General features: G+C 52.1%; 2 protein-coding genes across 3 annotated transcripts; one reads left to right on the top strand and one right to left on the bottom strand.

Moving 5' to 3' along the window:
- Positions 1-158: 158 nt before the first annotated feature.
- ORMDL3 (ORMDL sphingolipid biosynthesis regulator 3) lies at positions 159-6,501 on the bottom strand. 2 transcript variants are annotated; one of them, XM_040245465.1, is made up of 4 exons: positions 6,372-6,501; positions 3,045-3,244; positions 2,196-2,347; positions 159-1,776 (listed from the first exon to the last, which is right to left on the bottom strand). In XM_040245465.1, exons 2-4 carry the CDS (start codon positions 3,216-3,218, stop codon positions 1,641-1,643), a joined length of 462 nt encoding a protein of 153 aa, XP_040101399.1. In that variant the 5' UTR covers positions 3,219-3,244; positions 6,372-6,501; the 3' UTR covers positions 159-1,640. The 2 variants fall into 2 exon arrangements, with proteins under 2 accessions (XP_040101399.1, XP_040101400.1); XM_040245466.1 differs by lacking the exon at positions 6,372-6,501 and adding an exon at positions 5,818-5,911.
- An 11,384-nt stretch (positions 6,502-17,885) lies between these two features.
- Positions 17,886-19,730, top strand: LRRC3C (leucine rich repeat containing 3C). The gene is made up of 2 exons (XM_040244426.1): positions 17,886-18,025; positions 18,929-19,730. Exons 1-2 carry the CDS (start codon positions 17,886-17,888, stop codon positions 19,728-19,730), a joined length of 942 nt encoding a protein of 313 aa, XP_040100360.1.
- The last annotated feature ends 607 nt before the right edge of the window (positions 19,731-20,337 follow it).

The raw sequence follows: 20,337 nt of genomic DNA, 5'->3' as shown, positions 1-20,337 counted from the left end.
TTGCTGCCTCGGCTAGCTCGCCACCAGCCCCTTCACCCTGTTCTGCTGACCCCGGGAGCCCTCCCACCATCTAGGCAGAAGGTCGGATCCATGCACAACACTGCCCTCCCCTCGCCCCTCCTCCAGAGCCCTCCAGGAAGCAGAGGCCAGACTCCAGAGAAATAGGAACACATTGTCCTTTATTTGCATTTCTCAGAATACTGTACAAAGGGAGTAAAAATCCTATTCACACTTTGCTTAGAAAGATTTTGAGGTGAAAGTTCCTTATGATACATGGGGTGGAGCTTGGGGGGACCAAGAGGCAGAAAGAGGGCCAGTGACCCTCGCAACCCCCACTGCTCCCTCAAGGCCCTGGTACCCACACCTCAGAAGTAAGAGACCCCAGTCAGAGGGGGCGTGGGGAGAAGGCAGCTCCCTTCTGGTCCCGCCCCGCCTCACCTCCTCAGCCTGAGTGGACAGCCCCCACAGGTCACTCCCTGCTCCCTCCACTGTCCTGCTCAGGTGGGGACCATGCAGGACTCCCTAGCCCACCAAACCCATTTGGTGGTGACCTGATGAGCCCACAGGTGCATGACACACGAGAGGCCGCAGCCCAGACCCCGTCTGCATGAGGTCACAGGTGAAGGGCTGTGGAAGGACTGCAGCACCGCTTCTGCGCATCATCCCCACACCACCACCCCCCCACCGCAGAGATGGGGTCACACTGGACCTGGGCTTACCATGACTCACGGGCCTCCCCCACCCATTCCACCCTGCCATGTCCCCCCGGAGCTGCAGACCACAGCAGCCTCCCTACCAATGTATCACCCCACCACGTGGTGGGTAAATGACCCCTCTGAGCCTGCCCCTCCTCTCAGACCACCTCTCAAAGAATGAGGTTGGGTCTGTCCCCACCACCCACCGCCCTCACACCAATCCCAGCTGCTACGTGGCCCCATTCTTCTAAGACTCAATTCAGTATCCCACCCCTGCCCCCAACTCCCTCCCCCAGGGCCAGGATGGCTGCAGCCTTGGCCCCTCACCCCTGGGACCAGGCCACCCACATCCAACCCACCATCCTGCTCCTTACCCTCCCCATTCCTACCCAGTACCCTAGGTGGGTCGTGCGGGAGCCATCTGACTTGGATTAGACAATTCTCTACCCAGAGCAATGAGGTGCTGCCACACGGAGCTTTCATAGATATAAGCACACATACTAAGTGTCATTCTAAAGACTTAAGAATTAAAGTGAAACAGACTAGAAGCTGTACCGTCCCCTCCGCCCCGCTCACAGGGGTTAAAGTGCTTTAGCAGTCTGAGGATGAGCAAGTGAGCAGGGGGCTTCTCTTGCCCCAGCCTCACAGGTCTGTGTTCAGCCCAGCAGCCCAACCCATTTCATGAACACCCCCACAGAGTCTATCCAAAAGGCAAAAGGAAAAGATTTAAAAAAAAATCAGAAGGGGCCAGAGCCCCAGAGGGCCCCACCCCAACCCACTACAAGCTACTTCAAGTCTGCTACTGGGGGCAGTGAGGGGAAAACTAGGGCCCAGAGGCTCAACCCCCGTCTCTGGCGGTTACCAGAGGCTCCTTCTGTCTTCAGCATCACAGCCCAGGCTTCGACCCCTCCCCCGCCATCCCAGGCAGGGGAAAGGGCTGCACCCTCAGTACTTATTGATTCCAAAAATCCGGACTCCGTGGAGCTGGGGCAGCTTGGGGATGAGCACACTCATCAAAGACACAGTGTTGAGGATGAAATGGATCTGGTCATACTTGGTATAGAAGCTGGTGAGGAAATACCTGTAGGGGGTGGTTGGGAGGAGGTATAAAACTATTTGAAAGGTCCGTTTCTTTCCCCTCCCTGGTTGGGGGAGACAGATTTCTGACAGTGAGGAGTTATGGGAAAGACTCCCCAGAACCGAGGTAGGGTGGTAAGATCCCCTCAATTACAGAAGCCCCTGCTGACCCAGGCGCTGTGTTCTGCCCCAGACCTGTGGACCAAACTCAGTGGCAGGAAGGAAGCGCCAACGGAGGACAGACAGGACCAGGGAGTCACAACCTGCGCCCAGCATGAGACCCGGGGGCACCCCAGCCTTTCTTCCTCTGGTCATTCCTATGCCAAGGGCCACAGTTGGCGAGGGGTTTAAGCCTCGCAGGGCCCCAGGGTTCCCCAGGCCTTGGCCTTTCCACTGGTATCCTCCTCTGCCCAAGGCACTCACAGCACGATGGGTGTGATGGTCAGGAATTTCCGAGATGCGGTGAACTGGACCCCATAGTCCATCTGCTCCCAGTGGGTGAGCAGCCTTGCCTTGCCCTGGTCCGGGGTCTCAAAGGGTGTCCCCTTCACTGTGTGCAGGAAGATGTACATGCCCTGGAGGGAGGGACCTTCATTAGAGGAAACAGAAGGCCAAAGGCCTACCAGCTCAGCTCCTCTGCCCCAGTCACAGACATGGGCTCCCAGTGATTCGGAGCCCCATCTACTGGGCAAGGGGATGCGGGCCGGAGGTCAGGCTGGAGCAGCTGGGAGACTAGCCAGAGAATAAGGAGACCCACTGGGTGAGAGGGCAGGCCTGGCATGAGGAGAATTCCCAGGGAGGAGTCAAACAGAGAACCAGCAAGGAGATGCCATCTCTCCAGCCTGGGGCTAGGCTTCCTGCGCCAGCTGGGAGGAGGCCAGCTGATGGAAAGGAACCAGGTCTTGCTTGCCCACCAAGAGTACCAGGGAGCAAGCAGGTAGTGAAAGAGCATGGAGGGGCAAGAGAGGACACTCAGATTCTGATTGGGGAAAGGAGTTTTTGCCCCAGGCTAGGCATCCAAGTGCTGCTGACTCTTTGGGGTCCTTAGCTCAGCTCTTGATGACCCCCTCTTCCAATCCATAAGCCACCCCGTCCAAGAGGTGTGGCCATACCTGCAGATTTTATTCCAGTAGCGGGGAGTGGGGCAGAAAGAAGAGAACTCTGGTGATTGAAGTCAGCATGTCACCCTGACATCTGGCCCACGTCTCGGTGGGGAGGGTCCCCTACCCCCACCCCCACCCCACCAAAGGCAGGCAGCAGGCAGGCCCTCACCATGTTGTGGATGAGGTTGGTGAGGGTCCAGACGACAGGAACGCTCACAAAGGGGATGCTGAGCAGCACGACGTGGAGAAGCCCGATGGCCAGCACGTACGAGAGCCAGATGCCGCGGCTGTTCATCACCCGCGTGTTGGGGTTCACCTCGCTGTGTGCTGTTCCCACGTTCATCCTGCTGCCCCTCTTCTGCCACTGTCCTACAAACAAGCAGCACAGGCAAGACAGGTCACACCACTTTCCCTGCTCCCTCACACCTTCCAATTCCTGCAGGGAGGCAGACTTTATCCATTTCCCGGTGCGGGGCTGGGGAAAACACCAGGCTGCTCTGTACATCATTCAATCAGGACAGTGCCCTTCCAGGCACTCGAACTGCCCGGGTGGACAGGCCATCAACAGGCATCCAGCCCCAGGGCAGAGAAACCACTGCCTGTCTTGCAATCTCACCCTCTGGAGAGCCTTCTACCCAAGAAGCCCAGGGCAGGGGAGAAGAGGCCCGTGCCCTAACAATCACTCAGCAATAACCCCTGCTGCACTCCGTCTCACTGAGGGTCTGATATGACACATCTCCACCATAACCCCCTGCTCTCCCCATGAGAAGGAATAGGCAGTAGTGGATGAAGTATCCTGGGTCTCCCTGCCCCCTAACCCAGGAGGATTGGCGGGGGTAGAAAGAGAGAGAAAAGGGAGAAAAGAAAAAACAGACAAGAGACCTTTGCCCAGACCTGGAAGCTGCCTTCTTGGGGACACAAAACCACCCATCCAGATGTTTTATCCATTTGGCAGCCACTCAGGCTAGCCCTCCTGATGCCACCCGTTTTCCTGCCAAACCACCTCGGCCCTTTTCCCTACCAGAGGAGGGGCAAGCACAGTGAGCATGACCAACGTCTACAGTGCCCATGGGCGCCTGGAGCCCACATCAACAGACTTCTCCCAGGGACACACCTACAGCCTCTCTCCTGCCCCCTTCCCTCTCTGCCTACCCATTCTCACCTGGGCCTCTTTTCCCAGTATCTGTTTCCAAGTGTAAGTTACTAGCACCAGGCATTTCTATGCCCAGTTCCAAGGGCAGAGGCCCTGCAGCAAGGGGAACCAGGAGGGCTTCCCTGGCTGCCCATGAAACCATGCAGCCCAGCCCATTCTTGGATGCAAGTAAGGAGGGGAACGAGCAGCCCCTTGTCCAGAGCTCAGCTGTCCCCAGATCTCTGAGGGCCCTCTGACCAGCAGGAGGTGGGAACAGATGACACCTTTGTACTGGCTCACCTCCTAAGCTAAGGGGAGATCCTGTCCAATAAAGACCCTAAGGTCATCACCATGGTAACAGCCCCATCTTTCCTGGGGTTACAGAAAGGGGTCCCAGATGAGGGTATCCTGGAAGTGTTCAGAAGGTCATCCCCCGACTCTGCTGCAATGACCCCACCCCCACCCCCCAACTTGGTTGCCCTCTATCTCAGGGTGGGATCACAGAGACTACATAGGAGCCGGAATTCTCAAGGATCAGTTCCCTACTTCCAGGATAATGGAAACAAATTTCCTCCTCTCAGATGGCTCCAAGCTCAGAGACCTCAAGGGAAATGCGACCCACAACACACCTTCCCAACATACAAACATACATGTGAAGGCTCCAAAAGCAGTCATGCTCCTGGGGCCCATGAGCTCAACTCATTAGGTTGGATAATTGGGCCTAAGAGAAACCCAGGGAACTAGAAAACCAGGACTGGCTCAGTTGTTTACCTCCCAGGGCCTTAGGGCTTCAGTTACCCAAACACAGTTCCTGGGAAACCTACTGCACAAAAGCCTCCACCTGGTGGAAGGGGAGTGGAGGGTAGGGGAGACCGGCTAGGAAGTGACAGCCTGAAGGGCTTAACTACTGATGAAGAAGAGGGAGAGAGTTCCCCAAGTAGGACCAAAAACTACTTCCCTTCCCCACTTCTCCCTAACCTAGACCTACAAGGATAAAGGAGTAGCAAGACCTCTAGCCCTCCCGAGTTGTTTTGTCCAGCAGGGCCAAGAGCCTGGCTGAGTCCCAGATGATTCGACACTCTGTTCTGGCTGTAACAGGGCACCCAGCAAAGTCTGAGGCATCTCAGGGTGGGGCTCAGACCTATGGCTTCAACTGACACCCTGGGAAGCTTCTTTCTGCAGCCTGAACATCAGGTGCCCTGAGAGCAGAAATTCCCAGGAGACACCCCCCACCACAAAAAAAAGATAGAAAAGTCAATAAACTAAGGGAGAGATTGGCAGCAATAAACTAAGAAAAGCTCTCTTGAGACTTTTGTGTGACTAAGGGTACACACCACTTCCATTAGTGAAATAACCAACTGCCCCTGGCCCAGAAGGGGAGAAATGGGAAGAAGAAGCTGGCAGACACAAAGTAAGCTCACAGCAGCTGAGGCTGAAAAGTTCTGCCGCTAAACTAGCAGGTGGCTGCCCGCGTCAGTCCCCGAGGTGGTTTCATAACCTGCCTCAAACCAAAGCCTGCAGCAACTCTGTTCTGTCAACTACTTTCTTGCTGGCAGCTCTTTCCTACTGGCTCCTACACAAACATCTCTGCCCAGTCTGTCAGACACCTAAGCCAACACCACAGTGCCAACGGCCAGGTGAGCTGCTTCCTAATCTCTCCCCCAACTAAGGGCAGCAAATCTTTCGCCTTCTGGGTGAGGAGCACAAAGCACAGGAGCCTGCAACCTGGACCCCAGCGGGGAGTCCCTGACACAAAGCCACTTTCTGCCCACCCCCCCCAACCGGCAGGGCCACCACCGTCGCCGCTCACCACTTAGCTCCAGCTCTTCCTCCCGGACTCGGGAGGGCGGTGGGGATGGAAAGAAGGCGAGAAGAGGAGCGAACCCCTACTAGCACGGGGAGAGGGTGAGGCGAGGAGGCGGAGTCCCCACTATTGTTGGGGTTTACAGAGTGGGACTTCGAGACGAAGTGGGGGTCTCCGCTCCACCCCCCCGCCTGGGACCTCGCACTCGGAGCCTGGCTTCGTCCGAAGCCCCACCCCCACCCCCACACGTTCACCCAGCTGGAAGCGGCCAAACCTTTATCCCCGAAGCCCAGCCTCTCCCCGCCCCCATCCGCAGCCCAAGCGCTTCTCCTCTACGCCCCATCCCCTGCCTCCTGCCCCCACTTTCCCCTTTGGGCATCACTTCGACTGATGCACCCCCACCCCCCGGCTGATGCACCCCCGCCACCTCCACTCGCCCTGTCCCGATCCCCTCCAACCCCAGGCGCCTCCCCAACAGCCCCCACCTCCTTTTCCCGTCCCTCCTGTAGCCCCAGGGTACTCCCGGTTTGGCCACTCCAAGGCCGCCCGACTGGACTCACCGTGTGGGGTCGGAGGTCGAGGCCCGGGAAGGGTGCCCGGGGGCAGGGGCCGCTGCTGCTCCAGCAGCTGTAATGAGCCGCGGCGGCAGCCACCCCGCTGGCAGCTCGGGCCGAATCAGCGCCCCGCGCCAGCCCCCATTACGTCACCGCCCAGCGCCGGGCCGCCCGCAGCCTCCTGGGAGTTGTAGTATTTACCCCTGCCCCAGCCCAGGGCTCTCTGGGGCCGCCCGCAGGTTTTAACAGTACGCGGAACAAAGGTCAGCTGATATTGCTTTGACGCATAACAGTGCCTGTTTTGCGTCAGCGTGCTTCCTGTGGAGTTTACTATTGCCCGGTTTTGCAGATGAGGAAACTTTTAAGTTTTAAGTAACTTGCCATAGGTCCCCGCTGGGTCCCAGCCTGGACTGAAACCCAGAAATTCTGACCCCAAGTAGGAGTTTTTCAACTACACCTTGGTGCCCCTGGCCCTCCAGACAACTACTGGCTCAGCCCCTGTCAGGCCCTCCTGGAAGCGGTTTTTTCGCGATATTGGTTAATATGAGAGTCTGGAGGTCAGAGAACTAAGTCCACAGCCTGTCTGCTGCTGTTACACCTGACCCCGGCCGGCCTGGGCCAGGTCTCATCTTTGGCCTTCCCACGTTAGACGTGGGAAGAAGACATGTGACTTGGGAAGCCACCCTGGTGAATAACCAGGTCCCTGAGTCCCAGCTCAGCTGTGTGGGTTTTGGGTGGCTCTGGGGTCTGCAGTTTTCCCCTCAGAACTCTGAGGCCGGGGCACAGATTTTCCTGCCAGGTAGACTAGGCCGGCACTGCTTCACCAGCAGTAACCCTCAGCAAATAAGTTGTCTTAATCTCCAATTCCATACCTGTGAAAACCTACCTCCAAGGTTGCGGGAATTCAAAAGAATGTTTGTAAAGCGACTGTTATACTGTAGGAAGCTGTTTCTGTAGGAGACTGAACCGAAGGACTCTTGAGGTCTCCTGGGTCACTCCCACTCTCCATGTCACCAAGAGGGCCTGTTTGAGTAGTTTCTACTTCCCCTGCCCCAGCATCTAAGTCCACTCTATGCCCGGTGGGGCTGGAATAGCAGGATCAGGTGATGCCACGACTGGCCAACCTGCCTGGCTGTGAACACACACTGGAATGAAGGTGAGGGAACAGAAAGGAGAATGCTGGTCCAGGGAACCTGGGGAGCACTCTTCTGTGACCTCACCCACCCTCTCACCAGGCGGCTGCCAGGAAACAGCTGTCATAAAGCTGGAGTGGGCCCCTGAGGGTCCTATTGGACGCCCAACAGGTGGATATCTGAACCACTCAGGGCAGGAGAACAGGCAGCTTCTGAAATATTTCCAGGGCCAGTAGCTCGAGAGCACTCAGCCCAAGATGTGAATAGTCACCCCAGAGTCTTAAACAGTTGTGCCTGAGCCTTACAGAAGTTCCTGCTGGTTGGTAGAGGCCCCTTCTGAAGAAATAAGCAAAAACTGCGTGTTGTCCTTCCATAGAGGCCTCCCCAGTACTGAGGGAAAAAAAAAAATCTTATTTTTCCCAAAATGCGCCTACTGGACTCCTTCCACTTTTCTCTGGGAGTCTTTCATCTTCCCCATAGTTGATCAAGCTCTCTGATCTTTGCCAATTTCCTGTCTGAAGTTCAGTGACCCAGACTGGTTCCAAACCTCAAACAAGGGTCTGACTAAATGCATAGTCTAACGGAAAGATTACTGGACATGCCATGCCCTATTAATAGCTCCTGTTATCAAGGGTGGTTTTTTTTTTTTTTCTACAGTGAGAATGAACAGAGTCCTGACTCACTCTAGGTTTGTGGTGAATTGTGGATCGCTTTCTGCTTAATTTAGCCTGAGTCCCTGTCATCACCTTTCTCCTCTGGCTCTCTGCCCTTGTAATTACCATGTCTTAACCAGACATCCTTCAGCCTTGAATAGGCCTGAGCATAGTTCAGAATGAGTGACAGCACTCTTATGTGGCGCTGGCGTGTGTAACCCCTCAGACAAACAATTGCTGATATATGCCAAGAGATTAAAAAATTGTTCAGGCCTCGGAGCCATGATTACACTTCTGGTAGCATATTCTGAGGAAGTACAGCCCATATACTACGTGTGAGGGTGTTCATTTCAGCATTATCTATAGTAATAGAAAACTGAAAGCAACCCAGTTCAGTTCAGTTCAGTCGCTCAGTCGTGTCCCACTCTTTGTGACCCCATTAACCACAGCATGCCAGGCCTCCCTGTCCATCACCAACTCCCGGAGTTCACCCAAACCCATGTCCATTGAGTTGGTGATAGCATCCAACCAACCATCTCATCCTCTGTTGTCCCCTTCTCCTCTGCCCTCAATCTTTCCCAGCATCAGGGTCTTTTCAAATGAGTCAGCTCTTCACATCAGGTGGCCAAAGTATTGGAGTTTCAGCTTCAACATCAGTCTTTCCAATGAACACCCAGGACTAATCTCCTTTAGGATGGACTGGTTGGATCTCCTTGCAGTCCAAGGGACTCTCAAGAGTCTTCTCCAACACCACAGTTCAAAAGCATCAATTCTTCCACTCTCAGCTTTCTTTATAGTCCAACTTTCACATCCATACATGACCACTGGAAAAACCATATAGCCTTGACTAGACGGACCTTTGTTGGCAAATTTAATGTCTCTGCTTTTTAATATGCTGTCTAGGTTGGTCCTAACTTTCCTTCCAAGGAGTAAGCGTCTGTTAACTTCATGGCTGCAGTCACTATCTGCAGTGATTTTGGAGCCCAGGAAAATAAAGTCTGACACTGTTTCCCCATCCCAAGTGCCCAAGAAAAAGTTATAGTACCATATCCACTGAGTGACGCAGATGGAAGCCATATAGTAAATGACTGTGACCAGGAAAATGTTAAATGAGAAGATCAGGATACAAAATAGCCTGTGCTGGGTGTTTCCTAGCAGTCCAGTGGTTAGGCACGGGGCTTTCAGTGTTGTAGGCCTGGGTTCAATCCCTGGTCAGGGAACTAAGATCCCAAAAGCCATGCAGCCTGGCAAGAAAAAAAAAAGTCTGAGCACCCCCCAGGGATGCAGTCAGCAAAACAAACACCCAACTCCATCAACAAACAAATTGGAAGAAAAAAAGGAGAGGGAGAGGCTTAAAATGAAAGGAAATTAAGAAATCTATCAATCAAAAGCCTTATTGGGGTCCTCATTTAAAAACTTACTTAAAAAAACACCAACTTTAAAAAAATATTTAAATTATTGAGGAAATTTGAATACTAACTATTCAAATTGATGATTTTAATGAAATATACATTTTAAGGCATGGGTTGGGGACTTCCCTGGTGGCTCAGATGGTAAAGCATCTGTCTACAATGCGGGAGACCCGGGTTCAATCCCTGGGTTGGGAAGATCCCCTGGAGAAGGAAATAGCAATCCACTCCAGTACTATTGCCTGGAAAATCCCACGGACAGAGGAGCCTGGAAGGAGTCCATGGGGTCGCAAAGAGTCGGACACGACTGAGCGACTTCACTTCACTTCGTGGTACTGTGGTAATTTTTTCAGTGAAAAAGTCTTTATCTTCTGGACATATATACTAAATTGTGTGGATGAAATTATATGATGACTGGATTTGCTTCAAAATAATCTGGGCTAGGGATGGGGGAGGGGAAGAAAAGCAGCAAGTTGGGCCATGAGGTGATAATTATTAAAACCGGGAGATGGGGACATGAGATTACTTCTATCATTTTCTATGCTTTTTTTGTTTGAAATTGTCCATAATAAAAAGTTTTTATAAACCTGCAAATGCATTCACGATTATGATGTGACAAGACAGAGCAACACTGGTAAGATCCTGGCACCAGACTGCCAGGGTTCAACTCCCAGTTTCTGTGGTTGCCAGCTGTGTGACCTTAGGCAAGTCACTGGACCTCTCTGTGCTGTGGCTCCTAGAAATGAAGAATGTTGATCTTCATGGTGGTACCTGCCACATGTTGTTGAAAGAATTAAATGGGTCACTACATGTGAAGCACTTAGAACGAACCCAGGCACACAGAAATCGTTATTGACTTTTATTAATCCATTCCACGTTTGAGTGATATTTGATCAACGACTTCACTAGGCTGTGGAAATCCAATAAAATAAAAACAGATTTTGTGTTAGGATGGAGAGGTTGGAGGTGATTTTTTCATTCTCTAGTTTCAAACTTTGTTAATGTGAGATTATTCATTTTTAAATTTTTTATGAAAAGTGTTTATAGTTTTAAAACAGAGTTGAGTCATCTTTACTGACTCTCCCTGCCCTCTGGGAGCTCCTTAGTCTGCTCAAGTAGACACGTTCCCAGCCTTGGGGTGTTTCCATCTGGCGGGGTGGTGTGGCCTCTGCTTGCCACAGATACACCGTGTGGGCTGAGATAGCGAACAGGGGCGGGGTAACAAGCTGGGAACACATTCCCGGGGTGCTGGCAGTGGTGGGAAGTGAGGAGGTGGGATGTCAAGAAACAGAACCCCTTCTTCCGAACCCCGGTGGGGGGGATGACTGAGCCCTCCACTCTTATCACCTCCTACTCCCCTCCAATTCATTCCTGCTGCTCTCCAGCTCCCCCCACCTCACCTCCCTCCTTCCAGAAGGGGAGGTGTTGAGGTCACACCCAGAGCAAGTGCAAGGAAGCAAAGAGCTGTTTATGTCCGCGGCTGTTTTTGTTTGGGGGGGGGGGCACCCCAGGCATGTGGTGGCAGCGGAAGGGAGGGGGCAGTGATGCTGAGCCATCAGAGCCCTGAGTGAGTTTACCAAGTTGATGAGAAACAGGAGGAGGTGCCAGGACAGGCCACGTTGCCAGTGGGCACTCCACTCTCCTCCCCTTGCCCAGCCCTGTGGTTGGCTATTTTAGGCTGCAGAGGGAAAGGGCCGAGCCTGCCAGAGCCTGCCAGGGCCTCCCGGGCCAGAATCAAGGCTAGGGAACCAGAACCTCCCTCTGGGAACCAAGAGCGGGCTGCTCATTAGGAACCCCTCTATCTGCATATTCTCTGATACAGACAATTGAGATTTTCCCCTATGTGGGGAGGAAAAAAAAAAAAAAACAGTTTAGAAAACTGTAAATATTACCAGATCAAAAAGCCAATGGATATAAAAACAGTAGCTTTAAGAAAAACACCCCTAGGTTCCTTCCAGTCTCATGACTACCCCTAGCAGGCCCCACCTCTTTAGGAATTCTGGGCTGCCACTGCCCCAGATCAGCTTCCGCCTTCCCCCCCTAATACAGCTCCTCCTTCAGGGGTAATCACAGCCACCATTATTAGCGTTTGCTCTGTTCCAGGCACTGGGCAAAAGGTCTTACCTACATCAACTCTCTTCATCTTTCAAACAACTCTGTGATATAGGTATATAGGTAGATAGATATGGTTTTGTTTTGGGGGTTTTTTGGCTGTTCTGGGTCTTCGTTGCTCCTGAGACTTTTCTCTAGTTGCAGTCAGTAGGCTGCTCTCTAGTTGTGATGATGCGCGGGCTTCTCATTGCAGTGGCTTCTCTTGTTGGGGAGCACGGGCTCTAGGGCATGTGGGTTTCAGTAGTTGCATCTCCTCAGCTCTAGAGCACAGGCCCAACAGCTGCGGCTCGTGGGCTCAGTTACTCCATGGCACCATGGGATCTTCCCCTGACCAGCGATCGAAACTGTGTCCCCTGCATCGGCAGGCAGATTCTTTACCGCTGAGCCACCAGGGAAGCCCCAGTAGGTATTTTTTTTATCTCCACTTTGCAAATGAGATAACTGCCGTAGGAAGAGTTTAAATATTTTGCCAAAAGTCCTACCGCTGCTGCTGCTGCTGCTGCTAAGTCGCTTCTTTCGTGTCCGACTCTGTGCGACCCCATAGATGGAAGCCCACCAGGCTCCCCCGTCCCCAGGATTCTCCAGGCAAGAACACTGGAGTGGGTTGCCATTTCCTTCTCCAATGCATGAAAGTGAAACGTGAAAGGGAAGTCGCTCAGTCGTGTCCAATTCTTAGCGACCCCATGGACTGCAGCCTACCAGGCTCCTCCATCCATGGGAAGAGTACTGGAGTGGGGTGCCATTGCCTTCTCCGAGTCATACCGCTAGGAAATGGCATTTCTCCCAAAATTCAATCCTGGCCACACACACTCCTGCAACCATGTGTCCCTCATGTTTGCATCAGTGCTTTATAAAGACTTCTCTCCTGCACTGGGAGTGCTGTACTTATGTTACACATCCACTGCCCCTGGAGGCTGCTTGCTCCGTATTTCTGACTCATATTTGCATTTCCTGTATATAATAGGTTCTCAGGAAATGTTAGCTGAGATGCACACCTCCCAAACTACTGCTGCACGAAGCCCCTAACCGCTCTCCCCTAACCACACCAGGCTCTCTCTTGCTCTTGTCTCAGCCTACAGTGCCTTTGTGCTGCTGGTAGACTCCTATTTGTCCCAGAAAGCCACCCCTCACCTGTCTCCTTCTCTGTTAAGGAGACTGTCCAAACAGAACCCACTGCTTCATCCTCTCCACTTCTCTGACGCCTGCAAATGCCTCAGCTACAGCCCATCCCTAGGCCGTCAAGAGGCCAAATTTGCCCACACACCCATTGTCTGAAGGCTGTTCTTCTCTCTGCATCCCCAATGCCTAAAAGGCCCAGCAGGTGTGTGTCGAACTAAGGAGAGAGTACATCTGAGGATGGGAGCGTGAGGTATGTACACCCTTGTCAGTTTCCACAAAACAGCAGAGGACTCTGTTGCCCCCAAAGCCCAAACTGCCCAAGAAACTGGTGTTAGATGGGTCCCTGGTTGACATGCAGGGTCAAGGAGACAGCTCTCCTCCTTTCCTTTCAGTTGTCCGTCTCTACCCAGGCTGAGCCTGAGGAGCACTTTCTATATCAGGCAGGGAGGGCCCTAGAGGACTGCTCAACTTCCTTCCTCCAAAGTCACGTCTTTGGGGCGTGGAGTTACTGTCGTTGGAGGGAAGAGTTGTGACTCAGGCCGCAGAGGGTGGGGGCCTTCAGGGCCTACTTTCCAGGGCCCTGAACTTGGGAGCCAAGCCCTGCCGTGCCTCAGCCTCTTCCCTGCTGCATCATCACAGATATATCAGGCTGGAAGGGATTTCAGAGGCCAGGAGTCCAGAGAACCAAAGACCCAGGGGAATCAGGGAAGAATGTGCCCACTGGCACAAATGTCTGATGACCTTGAGCTCCTCCAGTCATAGCTCCTTCAGTCGCCCATCCCTCATCACTTCCCACCTGGACTGCTGTAGTAGCTGGTCTCTCATTCACCAATACATCTTCCACTCGACCAGCTGCATGAGCCACATTCAAAGCTAATTTTAATACCCTTCCATCCGTCAGCCATGGAAACAAGTCCTAATTCTTGCCTTGTATACAAGGCCCCAGGATCTCGACCTTTTCCACTTTAACTGCAGCCTTTGCCACCTCCCCTTCAGGTCTACATCTAGGAGAAGCCAAGCCTTCTGATGTTCCCTTGTTCCTGCATATACTCTGTTGCTCCGCCTGATGAACTCAGCCTTAAAACCCAACTCTAATGTCTCTCCCTGGTAAAGCCTTCCCTGAGATCTTGGAAAAGCTAGTGTATCAGGTAAGAATGCTCTCAGTTAAAAGCAACAGAAAACCCAAGCAAAGGAATGATTCTGACCCTGGGTTGCCATCAGAATCACCTAAAGAGGAACTTCCCTGGTGGTCCCATGGTTAAGACTCTGCGCTTCCAGTGCAGGGGATGCAGATTTGATCCCTGGTTGGGGAACTAAGATTTTCTGTTCCATGAGGCATGGCCAAAAATATTTTTAAATGAAAAATATTTAAAAGTCACCTAAAGAGCTTTAAAAAGTCCCCATCACTGTACACATGCCAGATCAATTTAATTAGAATCTTTGAGATGGACCCAGGCATCTGTAATTCTCAAAACCTCCCATATTCTAATGTGCAGCTAAGTTACGAAGCACTGAAGCAGGAGTTATCTTTCTCACATAATGAATCCAGAAGTAGGCAGTTGCTGGTGTTGGCTGAGCGGCTTAGCCATATCCAGGCCGGTCTCAGTGATACTCTTGACCTTTCCTTTCTGCTTTGCTGCCTCAAGGTCAAAATATGGCTGTAGTTGACTCTTCATGTCCAATGCCTGAAGAAAGCTGTAGAGAAAAGGGGAGGGTTCAATCCATCCTCTTTTTTATGAGCAAATCAAAGATTGTCCTAGAAACCTCTCAGTCAACTTCAGCTTAGATGTCATTGGCCATAGTGAGCCACACCCAGCTGCCAAGATTGCTCCTCCCAAATCAGTGTGTGCTGTCAAGGAAGGAGCTTAGGAACGGATGCTGAAGGGTGGCAGAATACACCACCCCAAAACATGTCACATGGGCCTAAGGATTATTTTGAGCAAATGCAAGAAGGGCATTCTAATCGCTCAGTAATGTCCAACCGTTTGCGACCCCATGGACTATAGCCCACCAAGCTCCTCTGTCCATGGAATTCTCCAGGTGAGAATACTGGAGTAAGTTGCCATTCCCTTCTCCAGGGGATCTTTCCAACCCAGGAAAGTGGCAAAACATTATTCAGGGATCGAACCTGGGTCTCCTGCATTGCAGGCAGATTCTTTACCATCTGAGTCACCAGAGAAGCTCTTCTTCCAGAAAACAGGAGAGCAAACTCCCCACATGAAAGATACCCTCCCTATATCAGGAGAAAAGAAGATTCTTCAATGGGGAGTCAAAGCCAAGAGAATTCTGTACAAACAGACTTTGTTAAAATAATTTCTATCTTCCTCTAGGCTCCCCATATATTTTAGTCATTTCTCCACAATTGCTTCTCTTTATTCAACCCAGAATAAAAGTATTAATGTTTTGCCACTTTTCTGGGTCTTCATTTCCTTGTGACAGTTCACGAGTCATTAATATAAATTTGTTTTTAACTTTTTTTTAATTGAAGTATAGTTGGGGTTTTTCTTTTTGGCTGTGCTACATGCTTTCCAAGATCTTAGTTCCCTGAGCAGGGATCAAACCCAGGACCTCTGCAGTGGAAGTGTGGAGTCCTAACCTATGGGCTGCCAGGGAATTCCCACTGAAGTATAGTTGATTTATAATGTTTCAATTGCACAGCAAAGTGAATGAGTTATACACACACACAAACACACACACACACCCATATATGTATGTATTTTTTTTCAGATTCATTGCAATATATTGAATATAATTCCCTATGCTCTACAGTAGGACCTTGTTATTTATCTTTTTTATATATAGTGGTATGTATCTGTTAATCCCAAATTCCAAGTTTACCCTTCCTCATCCATATAATGTCTATGCTTTTCTCCTGTTAAGCTGCTTATGTCACTTCAATTCTCAGGCCCAGCTGAAAAGCCCTAATTGGGCAGGGGAAAACTGTTGCCTCCCCTAGAGCACCAGCAGATTCTGCCACGGTGACTTAACCTCTCTCTTGGCTTCACACATCATCTGGCAGACATCACATTAAAGACATTGTGCAGACGTGTGTCAACATGTCCGTGTCTCCCTCCAGACCGGCAGTTCTTAACTCAGACTGAACATTAGAAATACCTGGGGAGCGTTTTGAAAAATACCAGTGCATACACCCCATCCACAGAGATTTTAATTGGTCCAGGTACACCCAAGCATAACTAATTTTAGAAACTCCCCAGAGTGATTCTAGTGGGCAGACTGGGTGAAACACTGGGCTAACCACTGCTATCTAAGACCTTCAAAACAGGGGCTGGGGACTTCCCTGGCAGTTCAGTGATTAAGACTTCACCTTCCAATGCAGGGGGGAATGAGTTTGCTCCCTGGTCGGGGAGTAAAGATCCCACATGCCTCATAGCCAAAAACTAAAACATAAGAAAAAAATTAACTGGAAGAAATATTGTAATGAATTCAATAAAGACTTTAAAAATGGTCCACATCAAAAAAAAAAAAAGAAATAAATAAACTTAAAAGAACAGGGGCTGAATCTTGAGCACAGCACTACGTACAACACGGGACTCACAAGATATCTTCACTGAATGAGCAAAGAACAAACGAGTAAATGGTGGAGAAGAGCTTCTGCTTCAGCCTCGTTCACCCTCAGACTGTACTATGCGCCGTTCTGAGTGTTGTTCCTCCTTCCTCTCTGTTTTCTCATCTCTACTGAGCACCACATTCAATCACCCTCAGTGAATGACGTCGTGAGTCAGCCAGACCCTCCTGGGTGCACAGACTTCCTGCTTCTCTGACAGCTACCATGCCAGACACCCCAGTCCCACTCTTACCTGGCAGCCTCCCTAGTTGAAGGAGATAACTCTCTCCATCCACATCCAGGCCCCCCTCTTGCGCCTTAGCTAAAGCCCCCACCTGGTGTGACAAGACAGCAGTGGGGTGGGAGTGGGGGTAGGGTTCCTCGTGCTTCCCCTTCCACACTCATCCCCAATCCCAAAGTGAACCCCCAAGTATTCAGGAGCAGAGTGTCTGGCCTAACGAACAAGCAACCCACAGACAAAATGTCCACTTCTTCTGCCCAAGTGTAGAAAATGTGTCATATTGGATTCAGTGGACAATCTGCAGTCTGAGAAATGACCCTGTTAATGTCACTGGAATGAGTCAGCGGTGAGCACATCCTCAGTGATAACATCATCCCATATCCTAGCCTCTGATTCTGACTTCCATTACCCGTCTGAAAATGCTCATTCAAGGTCATGTACAGGGCCAGGCTCAGGGACCTGCAACCTGTATAGGGCCCCATGCCCTCCATTCAGAAGGGTCCTGCACTTGGTAGGTTTTACAACCTACTGCTGTTGCCATCTTGAAATTCTCCATCTCTGAACAAAGGACCCCACGTTTTCATTTTGCACTGAAGCCTGCAGTTCTGTGTCCACCGCTGTTCATCCGTAGTCTCTTAGAAAATCCGGCAAGGTTCTCCTTCCCAGAAAGGTCTCCACCGCATATGACCTCAGCTCTCTGTGACACCCACTCTTCTGTTCCCTTCCCTTACATTAGGAGACGGTGGCGTGATGGATGGTCAGGATCAAGAGACCCTGGGGAATAAGTCATCCAAGCTCTCCCCAGCTCCTAGGCATGAGGAAGTGTTAAAGGTACCAACTTGGGAGCTCAAAGCCCCAGCAAACTAAGAGAACATGAGTCAGCTCCAATCCAGAACAGAAAACCAGTGAAAAAAACTTCTAGATGACCGTATGGAACTTCAGAAACCTTGAAGAACCCCCTCCTGCTCCTTAAGGGGCCATCTGCCAACAGTGCAGAGAACTAACACAGTGCCCCCTGCCTGGCAAGGAGGCTGGACACCCTTCAGGGAGCCAGAAGATGAAGTCCTCCCAAGAGAGACAAGTTTTCCAAGAAAAAGAGTGAAGGAAGCTTATTTACCATGGAAGAAGGTGTGCACAGTAGGAGGGGGGATGGGTTGCTGAAGGCAGTGGTGTGAAATGAGGCCCCCCTCCAGGCCTGCCAAGCAGGGATCCTCCTACTGAGCCAAGCTCTGGGCAGAAGGCAGAGGTTCTAGGAGGCAGAGTCTCAGCCCCAGTAGAGAGAGGAAGGATGGAGGCTGGCAATGTCAAGGCCTTGGAAAGGGAGCCTGAGGCAGGGAATGGAATTGGGGCCTGGTCTTCCCACGACAGGATTCATCAGGGTCCAGGATCTACCCTCTCTGGGCATCGCCTGGCCAGACCAGGGCTCAGGTATCCGACACCTGGGGCCCAGAGTCACATGCCAGGAAACCCAACACTCCTGGGCCCCAGCCCCCAGCTTCCAGCAGCTACAGGAGCAGGGCTCCGAAGGAGGAAGTGGGTCTCCAGAGTCAGGAGGGCAGCACAGGAGAAGGCTCTCCCAGCAACAGGGTGAGAGGCTGGGAAGACGAGGGGGGAGAGGACAGGGAGGAAGAGTGGGTGGAGAGGACAGAGCTGGGATGGGTCGAGGGGTGGACGCTCCAGGAAAGGGGGTGAACGGGCACAGAAGTTGGGGGCCTGAGTCACTCAGCCTGGCTGTATACCATAAAGTCCTATTACTGATCCGTCCTCCTTGTCTCCTTCACACGAGTGCTCTCTGGTGCCTACCTGGCCCACTTGGCAGCCACCCAGGTCCTTTATTCCAGTGGAAGGAGAACAGTACATGAGCAGAAGCAGATGCTTAGGAGCCCCCAGACCCAGAATGACCAACAGAGCCTTGGGCAGAAAGACTTCCTAGATTAGCCCTCCAGAATCAAAGTGAACTTAGAAGAGTCTCAGGCCCAGGAGACTGTCTACCCCGAGGGCCCAGTAAGGAGTCTTAGACTCCAAGGAAGCAAAAGAGCCACCTAGCCACCCACCTCTCTCTGAGGGGGAGAAGGAAATGGCAACCCACTCCAGTATTCTTGCCTGGAGAATCCCATGGACAGAGGAGCCTGGCAGGCTGCAGTCCACGGGGTCGCAAGAGTCGGACATGACTTAGCGGCTAAAGAGAGAGAGAGAGGCCTGAGGGAACTCCCAAAGGAGAGGCCTTAGCCCAAAGAGAATCCAGAGGCGGACTTCAGGAAGAGAACGCTGGCCACAAGGAACAGAATTCTCTCGACTCACTCTTCCTTTCTGGAACTTTTCCTTCCCCAGATTCTACTCCAGTCCAGGACTATGCCAATCTGTGGCCATGTTCCCGCCAGCCAGTCACCTCCTGTCCCTGCTGCTGGTGATAGACGCAGGGGGGACCGTGCCCAGCCCCCAGGGGTTTCCCCAGGGCTGCTATGCGGCAGAAGAAGCTGGGGAGCGGACCTTCCGCTGCAGCCAGGCAGGTCTCAGCACCGTGCCCACCAGCATCCCCAACGACACCCGCAAGCTCTACCTGGATGCCAACCGGCTGGTGTCGGTGCCAGCTGGTGCCTTCCGGCACCTGCCTGTCCTGGAGGAGCTGGATCTGTCCCATAACATCCTTGCCCACCTCTCAGGGGCTGCTTTCCAGGGCCTGGCGGGCACACTGCGCCACCTTGACCTCTCTGCCAACCAGCTGGCCTCGGTGCCCGTGGAGGCTTTCATGGGGCTAAAGATCCAAGTGAACCTGTCTGCCAACCCATGGCGCTGTGACTGTGCCCTCCAGGAGGTGCTCCGTCGGGTGAGGCTGGCCCCGGGCACTGGGACAGGCATTGTGTGTGGCCCAGAAGCCCGACCGGACCTTGTAGGGCAGAAGTTCCTGCCACTGATCGGGGAGGAAGAGTTGTGTGGGACGGGGCGGGCCGGGGCCCGGCGCAGCACTGACGTGGCCCTGCTGGTCACCATGGGGGGCTGGCTGGTTCTGGTGGTGGCTTATCTGGCCCACTACGTGTGGCAGAACCGGGACGAGACCCGACGTCCCCTCAAGCGGGCCCCAGCGCTGCCTGTGCGCTCTGAGGACTCCTCCACCCTCAGCACAATGGTCTGACGACCAGGGACACGTCTCCGGGCCCACGCCCGGCTCCCCTCTCCATACCATCTCCTCTCCTCTGACCCCCTCTGCCTCCCCTGCAGCCCCTTCCCATCCCCCAATTCCACCCCCTTCCTCCTCTGTCTCTCTGAAACACCTGATATCTCTCAGTCCACCAACACCATCTTCGGTGCCTGGGGGTTTGAGCGCCTACTTTTGGTACCTACTCTGCTGGTCTCTCATGAAGAGAGCGAGGGAGAGAGACTGTGTAACTTTTATTGTTATAGATTCACTGCATGGAAAAATATTTTCCAGAATTATGAATTAATTAACAGTCTAGGATTCTTTTTTTCATACTTATGAGCTATATAATGAAGGACTGCAATGCATTTTGCATAGCACTCATTTCTTTAAAATTGCTACTTTCTAAAATTCTCCTGTTTTCACATTTTGTTGGGGAACCCAACAACTCTACTGAGAAAACCAACTCAGTAGAGTTTCACCCAAGAAATAGGAATAGTTGGACATTCCTGAATTTTTCCATGTTGCTTTTTCCCTTGTTATATTTATACTTGATTTTGAAGGGCTGCTTATGCTGTGTCACTGCAAGCAATCAGTACCCAGT

The sequence above is a fragment of the Oryx dammah genome, unplaced genomic scaffold (genome assembly GCF_014754425.2).
Source record: "Oryx dammah isolate SB20612 unplaced genomic scaffold, SCBI_Odam_1.1 HiC_scaffold_8, whole genome shotgun sequence".
In the NCBI taxonomy this organism is placed as follows: Eukaryota; Metazoa; Chordata; class Mammalia; order Artiodactyla; family Bovidae; genus Oryx; species Oryx dammah.
Note: the sequence above shows the minus strand (reverse complement) of the source record. Positions and strands in the feature narration are given on the sequence as shown.